At 37.7% G+C, this 12938-nt stretch overlaps 1 protein-coding gene across 16 annotated transcripts in view; it reads right to left on the bottom strand.

The window, feature by feature from the left end:
* Positions 1-12938, bottom strand: part of TCF4 (transcription factor 4) — a 338925-nt gene that overhangs the window by 21470 nt on the left and 304517 nt on the right. For 12 of the 16 annotated variants that reach the window (XM_039841005.1, XM_039841055.1, XM_039841027.1 and 9 more), the window contains 2 exons: positions 10712-10788; positions 7861-8064 (listed from right to left, as the gene is read on the bottom strand). In XM_039841005.1, coding sequence (XP_039696939.1) covers positions 7861-8064; positions 10712-10788 — 281 coding nt within the window. The remainder of the gene's footprint in view (positions 1-7860; positions 8065-10711; positions 10789-12938) is intronic. The other 4 variants (XM_039841019.1, XM_039841044.1, XM_039841119.1 and 1 more) reach the window with 1 other exon arrangement.

The raw sequence follows: 12938 nt of genomic DNA, 5'->3' as shown, positions 1-12938 counted from the left end.
AGATATACCTAATTTGGACCCACTGCTGTGGGATCTGGGCATGCATTATGCCCCAACCGCTTGTCTTAAGGGTTGCTACTGGAGTGAAAATGGTAGCATTGCTATGGGTGTATTCGAAAGCTCTTGACTTTTGTCTGAATTGATATATAAATATCAGATGGTGAGCTCAAGAATTCTGTGGTAACTAATCCATGGTTAAGAGGACTTCTTTGAGTTAGTAAAGACAAACACTATATGTTCTCGGTTACATATACAGTCTAAGAACCAACAAACTCAAAGAAATAAAAGAGTAGCATGGTGGTTGTTGGGAACTGGGAAAAGGTGGGAGAAATGAAGAGATGTTGGTTAAAGGGTACAAATTTCCAGTTATAAGATGAATAAGTTCTGAGGACCTAATGTACAACACAGTGATAGTAATTAACATAGAAAAAAGTAATTATGTGAAAGAATGGAGGCATCGACTAAACTTATCGGTAATCATTTTGCAATATATGCGTGCATCAAATCATCTCATTGGACACCTTAACCTTATATATGTTAAATGTTAATACTATCTCAATAAAGCTGGGGGAATTTTTTTTTAATAAAACAAAGAATTTCTTTAAATCTTTTTATTTCTGTTCTTTTTTCTCTTTATGTTTTCTTAAAATAAAGTGCCATATCATATAGCTAAAGACTACACTGAAGACGCTAATCTGCTCTCAGAAACATTCAATAATTGTGGAGATTAGGAGAAACGGTGGAAATTAGAGGTAGGCAAATATCTTAATTAAAAAAAAAAAAAGACCTAGTAGCTTTAGAAAGATGAGCTTGATGACTAAGATCTTGGGTGAAAGTTTGTAACAGGCTATTTAAAGGGCAGTTTCGAAGCGCTCTGAAATACAGGCAATAACCTCTCGAACTCAGTTTGCTTCTACCAAGAACACGACTTTCTGGACAAACCTCATTTGCTCATTCATGAGAATGCTGCATGCCCGATGTCTTGTGATAATGCTATGGACAAAGTGATAAAAGGCACATTGCATCAGATGAAAATCAGGTGAACATAAGTGGTTGAAATATTAAGCCCAAAGAGCAGGGGATGATGTGAGCATAGAAAGAACTTCTATTGTACTGAACCTCGGGCTTTTTGCTTTATGTTCTCCCTGGTCAACATTTTTATTTATGGCTTTGATGTGGGCATCAATGGCACACATCAAATTTGCCAACAACAGAGCTGGAAGAATATGTGACTGAATGAGGAGGGCCTCAAGAAGATCTTTAGACTGGAAGTAGATCGAAGGCTGAGGTATGAAATTTAAAGGTGTTGTGTAAAGTTTTGTGCTGGTACAATGAAAAGTATACAAGGATAGTTAAGAGCGTGTAGCTTATGAATTTCAATTGATTACAAGTTCAAAATTTGTCAGCAGGATGACAAAAAATAGCTAATAGGATCTTGGTAGGTGGCCTTAAAGACTATATATAGTATATTGAATGGGTCTGGTGATAGATCCATCCTAGGGTAACCTGGTAATTCCTTGAGCAGTGTGTTCAGTTTGAAATTCTACACGCCTAAAGATCCTAGAAAAAAAAAAAAATATATATATATATTTTTTTATATATTAGGGAGGATGCACTGGAAAATCACAACGTCAAAACTTTTTAATAGACTACTGAAAGATATAAATGTCTAGCCTAGAGAAAAAAGTACTGAATAGACTGTCTTCAAATAACTAAAAAATTTTCAAATATTTGTTGGGTTGACTTAGGGGTAACTCTGGGCAGAAAATGAGGACTGCGCAGAGAAGTAAATTTGGGCTGGCCATGAGGAAGAATCTTCTAACGTTTGATGGAAATGGGCTTTGTGGTCATTTTGAACTGGTCACCCTTGAAGGAAGGAGGCTGATATAGACTGGCTGACCACTTGGAAGGGGCGATGTAGATAGAGATGACTTCTCAGGTCTCTGAGATTCTATGGTAATGACTGCTTAGAAATGGAATTTTGTGGCCTCAAAATCCATGAAAACACAAGAGTGAAAATAATGGAGCCTCTACAGATCATAGCTTTGTTGAAGAGGTCTGCATAGAAACAAGATTTTCTGACTTCTGCCACTCCTATGACTACAGACCAGTAAGCGCTACCCAAGAAATCACACCTCTGCCCATTACCCTCTGTCATTGCTAAGTATGACTGGTGGAACTAAACAGCAACATGTGGCAGGGAGCCAAAGGGCACATGAAGAGTTTTCTTGGGTTTCATGAGTTAAGTACGAGTAACAGAACGGTTTGTAATACCAGCCACAGTTTTGAAATTGCTATGGTATTAGGTTAGAGAGGAAGTTTGCTGCAGTAGTGTGGTATTTAGTACAAAGAGTGCTGGTCTCATTGCTTGCTCATCTGGTTTTTAATCTCAGCTTGGCCACTAACTATGGAGGATCCATGCTAGGGTCACTTCTCTTTTCTGGGCCGCAGTCTTTGGCCATAAAATAAGGGCCATAGGTTCATGGACTTCTGGGTGCTTTTATAATCTAAAATTCAGTGGTCTTAAATCTCAAGAATTATGAAAGCAAAACTAATTTAAATTGTTCATCCTCTGAGGCCCAAGATAAAAAAAGTTCTCCCGTGTTTAATGTCAGTTAAATACAAAGCTGCTTCTTCATCTAATGAATGTTCTTCTGATAAATTCTTTTAAATCCAAAGTCAAACTAAAAATGCTATTGATAAGAGAGAAACTGGGCTTCTCTCAGATTGGTGTCTATCAGTGGTTTCTGAAGCGTGCCACACTCCACTAGTAAGTGGATGCTGCAGAGAACAGGTGTGGGTGTGAGTTCACAGGGCTCCTCCGCCCCTAAGTCAACTAGAGCAACTAGATCCTTAGGCAATCACTACTCCTCCACCAAGGGACAATGTGATCCCTCGCTCTTGGATAACAGAGCTGGGGCCGCCCTCCCTTATGGAGCTGACTATATTGCTGCAGCAACTTGTTTTTAAGTGCGTCCTTTCTTACTAGACTGTGAACCCCTTGAGAGCAGAGACCACTTCTTAGCATAGAGCCCGGCATTTGGTTACCATTTGATAAATGGTTTTGAAATGAGTAAACAGACTTTAAGCAAAAAGGATCCGGGAACCACACTAATATTATGTATTAATAGTATAGGAGCTTTTTAGCTAAACGATCCTATTGTTGCTGGCTTTCCTGACAAGTAATTAGAAGCACATACAGTCACATGAAGACATTTTTGATATGGGTTTTGTTCTTATTCAGTTAAAAGAGGAGATTAGGTCATCTGCAAGGCTATCTTTCAGGTCTCATCTGTGGACCTGAATACTGAATGAATAATGAAGACAATTATATTTGGAAAATTGCCATTTCAATAATTTATAAAAAATCTAATGATTCGATATCAGGATTAGCCATGGAGATATATCAGAGGCACCGAGGAGATTATATCTGGGTAAGAGTTTCTGACAAGGTTAGTTATAAACCCAGCTGTTTTCTTATTCTCCCACATTCAGAGGTTTCTGATCTGATTCTATTAGAAAAGTGGGTGGTTATAGTAGGAAAGAAAAATTAAAATTTATTACTTTAAGGACCCTAGGAAGGAGAGTTCACACCTCTTGCCACTTTGCACAGGTATGTGGATTTAAGAATAAGTGTTTACACAATGTGGATTTTAATCGAAATGCTGCCACACTGGAGGAAAAGTTCTTTACCTTTGAGTAGAGAGCTGCTCTGGGAACTTCGCCATGAGATACCTGGACTCTTCTTTCATCATAAACGTTTACCAGGATTTGAAAATCACAGGCTCTTATCACCTAAAATTAATTCTTAAAACACATACCTACAGACAATCTCTGGGGAGTACTCCTGGTAGTAAAAAAGGACATGAGGTTTGGAGTCAACGTATCTGAGTTTAAATCCAGCTTTGTGACTTGAGACGGCTCAAACCTTCTACGGCTCATTTGAGCCTGAGACATAAAACGTACACCAGTATCATCCTCACTGGGCTCTTGTGAAGACTGCATGACATAACATACAACGCACCTAGCAGTGGGGCTGGCAACTTGTCAGGCACACAGAAAATATGTTTCCTTTCTTCCCTTTTAACTGATTACTTACCGGGACAGAAACAAAATGAAACACGTGGTACTCAAGGAATTTACGACATAGTTGGTAGGGCAAAAGTCTTACCTACGAAAGATACATAGCTATGCATAACTAGGAAAGATAAATATCTAGCCAATAGTATGATTCACGGTGCTATGAGTGTAGAAAGAAAATGACTATCACAGGTGGAGGTAGCAAGGGAAGGCTTCTTGGAAGAGGCAGAATTTGAGTCAGAACTTTGAGAATCGGTGAGATGAGATGAACAGAGAGAAGTGGGTATGGCAGGCCAATCCAGATAGCTATAGAAGTATCTAGTTAGAACATCAAAGAGAAATTCTGATAATGTGCTCAGACTGGTATTGCTGGAAAAGTTTTTGCATATTGGAATGGCTAAACATAAGGCTTTTGGTAAATGGTAATGGGACTTTATAAGCTAGGCTAGGAATTGGTCTTTATCTTGTAGATAATGAAAAGCTGGTGAAGGTTTTTGCACAAAAGAGCATGGCCAAATAATATCATTTAGAAAGCCCACAAGTATACAACATTCATTCTAGTGTTATGAGCCATGCTGCTGTGAAAAAAATCCCTTTCATTATACTAATACTTAGTGAATCACTGAAGACCTACTTCAGAACTCCAAGGAAAACATTTTATGAATCAAAAGCTAAGTACAATATGTTAGCAATTAAATGAGATAACATAATAGCTGAGGCAGAACCACGGTTTTTCCCCCACCACGATTTCAAGCTGCTGCAGAATGAAATGCTTATATCATCTTCCAAGTTATCAAGCCATTTTGTTTTGATTTTTGGAAGGCGGGGAGAGAGGAAACGAGAAGAGGATTGAAGGTCAAGGGGATTCAGAGCTGTCTATTCCTTAATCAGAAGGAATTATTAAGCGGGGTTATAAAGCAGATTTGCTCAGAACACAGCCTGCCCCGGGATGGGTGTAAAGTTACTGTACAACATGCTTCTCCTCCAGAACAAGCGAAGGTGTGTAGTTGGGAAAGAAACTCCCAGCAGCGCTGGCTGGGCCACAGTTTCCGGTGCATACCTCCCACTGCTACTTTACTTACTGCAGCTGGCCTAAGTTTTATAGCCTGTTTCATGTATTAAAATTCAAATGTGGAAAACATTACCAGCATCCTCCTTGAATTTTTTTTGTTGTTGTTGGGGGGCGTGTGTGTGTTTTTCCCTCTTCCCCTTCAACTTCCTTTTTATTGTGGAATGTATCAAATGGTCAAAGGCTAACTTCAGACTGACTAAATTCAAAAACTATTTCCTTTGTTCTTATGTTTTTGTTTGAAAATTCATACCAGTTTTCACAAGGAAAGAAATGACAATCCCATCTCGTTCACACACGTTATAGAGTTTCAGGCTGAGGAGCTTGGATTCTGGGGGCATACTGAAAATTTTCGAGAAGGAGAGAGACTGCAAAACCTTACTTGGTTTAAAGGGCAGCAGGTTGTTGCCATGTCACATATTTGGAGTTGCTCTACTGTCTGGCTGGTTCTGTGGCCATCCTTGATGGAATTATAAATGTCTTCAGAGGAGTGGGTAAGAAATTTTCCTCATCAGCGAAACCAGCAGCTTCATTGCTTCGGCATAGTTTTTTTTTGTTTTTTTGTTTTTTTCCAAAATAAAATCAAAGACACTTCTGTGTAATATTGGCCGATTATTTCCCTTCTTTCTATTGCTCTATTCCATTCTATCTTTCCCCTCTACCTGCGTCCATCCAACTTCCCATCTCCAAAGATGTATCTAGTATCCTCTTCCTATTCCACCTCTGAATCAGACTCAAAGAGGGGGCAATCAAAGGTCAAATAGTTCCAAACAGCATCTATGTATAGTTTATTATTTTAAAGAACCACTTAACTTACATCTGGTATTAAAGAGCAAACTTAACATATTTATGGAAAAAGCTGGCTCTGAACAATGCCCTGGGTGCACGTTGCATCCGTTTAACATATGCAAAACGAACACAGCTACAAAAATTAAACTATTTTTCTCTTGATTGAGAGCAGATATACAGAAATGGTTATAAGTCACAGATCTGGCTTTTAATAAAGCCAGATTTCTTAATTAAAAGCAGTATTGTTTAAACATCGCAGTTAAAAAAAAAGAGCTGTACAAACTAAAATCTCATATTATATGCATCCCAAGTGTATTTAACACATTACCTGAGGCCAAGCTAAATTAAAATCTAGATTTTCCTTTTGTTAACTCTTAGCAACTGCCATGAATAGACAAACAATTTCTACTCAATGATGAATTTTTAGGGTAGAGGTCAAAGAAAAGCAAGCAAGAAAAAAAAAAAGATTTAGCTTTGGCATTCAAGAACATCTTTCCGCGTTTTAGAAGTGAGTTCATTGCTTCTATTTATAAATCAGTATTTTTGGTTTCAAATTGGTTGCAGGTCTCTATAATATGCCACTCAGGATGGTACTCTTACTCTTTTATTAAGAGAAATTGAAAAGAGGGCAGAAGAATACTATTAAGCACAGAGCCTCGGAATAACCTGTAGTTATTTTTCATTCTTCTTTTGGAAAAATTGTTAAACAAGAGACTTTTTAGTGATAACGGAAAACAGACCTTCTCCAAACAACTTTTTAAGAGTCCATAAGGTACAAACAGCACACTAAGGTGTTTGCTGATCAGGCAAAAGTTTGTAAGGAGCAGAATTACACAGAATTACTAGTAACATTAAATTCTCCACCCATTCAGTCACCTTATTAAAGTCATCACTTAATATTTTGTTAGGAAGATTCTTTTGAGTCTTCATAATCACCCCCAAAAAGGATGCACTCTCAAATTCTTAGCAAAAGTAAGGGGCAAAATTGAAACTCTAATTGTAACATGGACAAATCTGCTTAATATTATTCAGATAAAGATTTATGAATACGTAGCAGTAAAACTGTATTTTAATGACATGGTCCTATACCACACATTTAGACAGAGAAACACATCATATATTTCCACCTCCCATATTCAGAATCAGAAGTCATTGATTTAGTTTCCTTAATTAAAAAAAAAAAAAATACAACCTATTCACATCTGAAATGCTGGCAATGTAACATGAACATAAGTTGGGTCCTTCAACCAAAGTCACCAAGATGAAGAATTTAAACACCAGCAATGACCCAGCAATGCTCTCCCAGTTATGTACTTAAGTGAAATGAAAACCTGTGTCCACACTAAAACTTGGACAAGAATGTTCATAGGACCATTATTCATAAAAGCCAAAGAGTAGAAATAACCCAAATATCCATCACCCGATTAATAGGTAAATATATGGTTATCTATATAACAGACTATTGTTTATCAATAAAAATGAATGACACTTTGATATATGATAAAACATGCATAAACTGTGAAAATATTGTGCTAAGTAAAAGAAGATAGAAAAAAACCACACCACCACGTAATACACAATTCCACTCAAAGGAAATATCTAGAACAGGCAAATCTGTATAGAGAAAAAGTAGATCAGTAGTTGCTAGGGACTAAAATAATGGCGAGTAACTGCTAATGGCAATGGAGATTTTTTATTTTTTGCTGGGGGAAAAATGTTCTAAAATTAGACTGGTGATGGTTGCATAACCCTGAGAATATACTAAAACAGTGCATTGGAACATTAAATGGGTGAATTGCATGTTAAGAGAATTATATCTCAATAGAGCTGTTTAAAAAAGAAAAAACAGAAGCACTAGTATTTATACTTAAAATTCTAATTCTACACAATAACTTATGGAGCCTACAAATTTCATCACTTACCATGAGTGAATGTCTGTTGGCGGAAAGAAGACCGGTTCCATACCCTGAGCCCAGACCACCCATTGCTCCATTATGAGACGGTCCAATGATACCATGCATGTCCCCATGGCCACCAGGCATAGCTGTGGACGGGCCCACCGCATGATTCCGGAGAACGTGAATAGCATCATCCAGTCTTTCTAAACGATCTTCAATTCGGCTTTGCTGTCGGTTAATAAATGACGAGAAATTTGATTGATTTTGAAATGCGTGCATAGGTTCGATAAGTAAAACCTGAGTTGACACAAACCACACTTTGAGTTTCTAAATATGTTTCCAATAAAGTTTATTTCCTTAAATGATAATAAAAGTAGTGTCCTTCCTAGAAAACTGGTGAAAAATGTTAATGTTATAATTATAGTGTTATTTTTCATAAACAAAAATTTGGTGATTCTTCCAGGACATGATAATATACATATGCTATACTATATTGCGTTAGTTTGCAAGAGAATTTAGATTGACTCTAGAAAAGAAAAATATTTACTGAATTTAAGGAACATTATGACAGACATTGGTTAAAAATTTTTAAAAAATTAACAATGGAAAGGTGACCTATTTATAGTTTCCCAACTAAATAATCTTCTTGAAGGCGTATTTCCTTAATCTCCTCTGTGGCACATGACACAGTGCCAAGTATCAAGTCAGGGACAGGTAAATGCATACAGACTGCAATTTCTTACTGAGTACTTTTGCTTTCTATCTTTTATCGCCAGCTCGTGTGTGTATGTAGAAAAGAATGGGGACTTGAAATGATTACAGAAAAAAAATTACAACGATCTGTCAACTGGTATGAGATTTCAAGACTCAAGAATCACAAACTTTTAAGTTAAAGTTCACCGATGGCTCCTAATTGATGTTAAATTCCTTACTATAGTATAGAATTCACTACCTTACACAATTAAATTACACAGTTAAAGATCCACTGACCTTTTTCTTCCATCTCAGCCATTTGGATCCTAGTTTTACGCAACTAGATAAGGCCTATATTATAGTTTTTGGTGAAGAAAAAGGACATGTAGATGCAAATTCATTTTTTCAGTGTGATCAATAATGATAGCAAATAAACCTCTGCATACTACTCTCAAGGTTAACATATACCATCCCATTGGGTCGTCTTATTATGTGTGTTAAGGAAAGCAGGAAAGACATTATGATCCTTTCCATATAAACGTGCAAATGAGGCTCAAAGAAATTAAATGAATGAATTACTTAGCATTACGATGCCAGGAAGTGGTAAAATCTGGGTTGAAATCTAAGTCTTCTGACTTCAAATCTAATGCCTCTTTGTGCTAGATCATGCTACAATCCGCTTTGATTTCCAATGGGCTGTGCAAACAGATGCACTGACTCTACTGTATGAGAAAAAACAATTTCTGATTATTCTATACTGACAGGAAGAATGTGTGTCTAATATAGTCAGTCTGTGGTACAGAGCATTCCGAGTTGGTGGGCTCTGGCTGTTAAGAGACCTCCCTTAAACTCCTAGCTTGGGTACTAATGTGACCTTGGAATAGTTACTAACTTTTTTGAATCTATACTTCTTAATTTATAAACATGGAAATGAATATATACACTTCTGAATGTAAATGTAAGCATGAAAAGAAATAATACATGTGCCTATGATCCTTTCTGGCTTACAGCTTCCTGGTGGAGACAGCAGTTTCTGCTTTCAAATACCCTCTTGAGTGTTGAGAATTCAAAGAGAACTGAAGGTTTATTTACAACTATAAACCCAATCTTTACAGTTCTACAGTTGGACAAAATCGGTTTTGATAGATGGGTCCCAGGAAATAACTGAAGGAGGTAAGTGCTTAAAACAGCTATGGATTATTTGCATGTAGGGTGCAGGTTAATTGGGCTAAGTAGGTAGTGCATAACATGTTGTCTCGCTCGATGGCTGCCTTTACCTGGAGTGCCTAGCTGCATGATTCACACACTACGGCAAGGAAGAGAACAACAAGAGGGAAAATACGCCTTTGTATTTTACTTTTTAGAAGGGAAGAAATAAAACCTCGAATGGCTGACAACACAATATTCGATAGATAAATCTACACCTTCTTCCATGTTCCATCTCAAAATACGGGGAAAAAAGGGCAACAATCTGGAAAATGAATACCTCCTTGCTGTTACACTCTTCCCCATTTGATTCATACATAGTCTAGAGACTGCAGAGAGCACTGGGGTTTCCAGCACATTTCCAGTCCCACCATTGTAAGCTGAGGAAGACTGGAGTGTCAGACACTGAATCATCATGTGACTATTTATAATATTAATTAAACCCAAGCAAATTTTCAGCTATTCCCTACTGGAAGAACAGAGATTTATGATTTTACTAGACTACTATGAGAACCAAAGGGAACAAGGAAATAATAGTAGGCTTCTTATTCCAAGGGCAAGAGGAAAACTCCTATAAACCTGTTCTTTTGGAAAGCAGAGCAGAGATACATAGAATCTTCAGGTGTTCCAGCTACGCAGCTTAGTTAGAACTGCAGCGCTCACATCAGCAGAGTTGTTTAATCATGGACAGGGATCTTGCCCCAAGGTGGGAAGTAGGCCTTTACCCTTTCAGGATTTTTAATCTTTTATCTGGTCCTGGATCTTTAGAGCCCAGATACTGTAGTAGTATCTGGGTTACAATATACCAGCAGGAACAAGCATCGTCTAATAACTCTGGCTTTAACCAAACCTGTGGGCTTAACGTCATTTTGAAGTTCCTATTGGTGAAAATAAGAATCTTGGAGCATGAAATAGATGCAAAAAGACAAACAGGGTCTGAAAATGGCCAGAGGGAAGACCAGCAGATTAGACTCACCAAAGAGTGAAGGGGTCCTTCGTAGTTAGGAGATGATGAGGCCTGTCCTCCATTTCTGGACCAAACAGCTGTGCCTGCTGATATTAAAACAGGAATTACAATGAGATCTATGTAATCTTAAAAATAATCTCACCATTTTAAACAGTTCTTTTAGAAATAGCAATGCTCATTTCCATTTGGACCATAAAGTAAACACGTGTAAATCCTCCATACAAGAATTTGGGGGCAAGGAAAATATTTTAATGTAAAATATGTAGAATTTACGCAGAGTCAGAATTCTTTCAAGCTTCTTCCCGAAAGGGAACATTTAATAGATTCCGAGTTTTAGCTAGAGTAGTGTTCTTTTGCTAGAAAAGTATCGCTACATCGTCAAGGTACTTCTAGGTGCACAAAGGGAGGCTTCTGTTACACCTTCATGGAGGCCAGTTTGTTAAGCCAAGATTCTCTCACCAATGAAAAATGGCTTTGCTACTTGTTTTTAAAATGATCCAGAGGAATAAGCCTTCGGAAACTTTTTAAGGATGTAAGATTAGTTGGCAATGATCCACAAAACCAGAAATCTAAAAACTCAATATAACAATAGTAATAAGTAAGTAGTTTCTTCCAAAGAGAATAATTTTTTTGATTCACTAAACTTGAAGGTAAAGAAAGATTCATGCTGCAATATTACATGTTTAACCTCCTACTTTTAAATTTAAAATTACACACATTCAGTGTAGAAAAGCTAGACAATAAATAATTCAAGAAAGGGAAAAAAAAAGATCTATGATCTCACTGAAATCTCATGCCCCGCCACAGTTAGCACTTTAAAAATTCACTCTTCCTGTCATTTCTGGGTGTGCATATATATGTATTTTTATGCTAAATAAAAATAGAATATTTTGTTCAATTATTTTAGTGACAGAATCTGGTCACCGCCATCAGTGTGAAAATAGCAATCTGTCCCCACGTTTACATCTTTGTAAAGTTCCTTCTTCCTAACACGTGGTCTTCTACGATGAACTACCAGGACCCCAAAAGTAGCCTTGTTTCTGTGTCTCCCACAAAGAGCATACTGCTCAGGTTTAGGGTATTCGGGCTGTTTTCTGGAACGATTTGTGCATCCTAACCTTCCCCTCCCCCGACTGACCTAGAAGTGCAGTGGCAGAATGGTGAGCCCCCTGATTCAGTCCGAGCTCCGATACTGCTGACGTAGCCTCAGCAAGTCATGTACCCTTTCTGGGCCTTGTACACTCGTCTGTAAAATCAGAGCACTAGACTACAATAGTTGTTCTCAAATTTTATTAGACTCCAGAATTTTTTTCTCCAAATTATAAAATAGACAAAATGAGAGCTGTTTTGCTTGAAATGTGAAACTTGGGGTTCTTCCTGCTCGGACCCCCTTATCACTCTTCTCACGGGGCTCGATGCTGTCTTGATCCTTCTCTGGCTCTGGACGTGGAGGCTTGTGATTATTTTCCAGAGCTTAACGATATGGCACTGAACCAGAAGAGTATAACAATTCTAAACTTCCCTTTCCTGTTCTGTCACGAAAAATGTTTCATTGTGGTTCCGTTATCCTCTTCTATCGTCTCTATTTCTTCCCAGTTTCAATTTTGTCTCTCTGGACATATGGACTTGAAAGTCCCACTACCCTACTCTATTCTGTCACCTCCCTGACCCATGTCAATGGAGGCTTGGAAAAAGCTGATAATAAATCCCACATAAGCCATGGCCACCACCTCTGACAGCTTTGGCAGTCTGAAACCTCCCATGCAGTCCCAGGGACCTCAGTATATAATGGGCCATGCAGGGAATAATACAGGGATGGGGACATTAGGCAAGTGACTCCACTATAAATTACAGTAAGGTCAGGTTTCGATGAGGTAGAGATGTGATTTTTCTGTTGTTGTTGTTAGACGCCACCTGTCCTCTTTCCAAAGAGTAGAGACATGCACCAGACAGCGTCTTCTGGAAGCATTTATACCGGAAAGAGAACAAGCCTCTTAAATGGATCTCTGAAAAGTGAAATGCTGTACTAACATAATTCGACAACTTATAATTTTATTATTTAAAGCCACAGGTCATGTAATTTGTTATTTTTAAAGGCAAACATCCTCTTTTACTCCACATGGTTACTTCACGATTTTTATTTACAAAACTGTAGTTGTCCAAATATTCCAAAGGAATGGACTTTAAAGAGGGAATTTGGGAAGTTTAAAATATCTGTGGGAAAGGATCCTTTTGA

The sequence above is a fragment of the Pteropus medius genome, unplaced genomic scaffold (genome assembly GCF_902729225.1).
Source record: "Pteropus medius unplaced genomic scaffold, Ma_sr-lr_union100, whole genome shotgun sequence".
Taxonomy (NCBI): domain Eukaryota; kingdom Metazoa; phylum Chordata; class Mammalia; order Chiroptera; family Pteropodidae; genus Pteropus; species Pteropus medius.
This window is presented reverse-complemented; position numbering and strand designations above follow the sequence as displayed.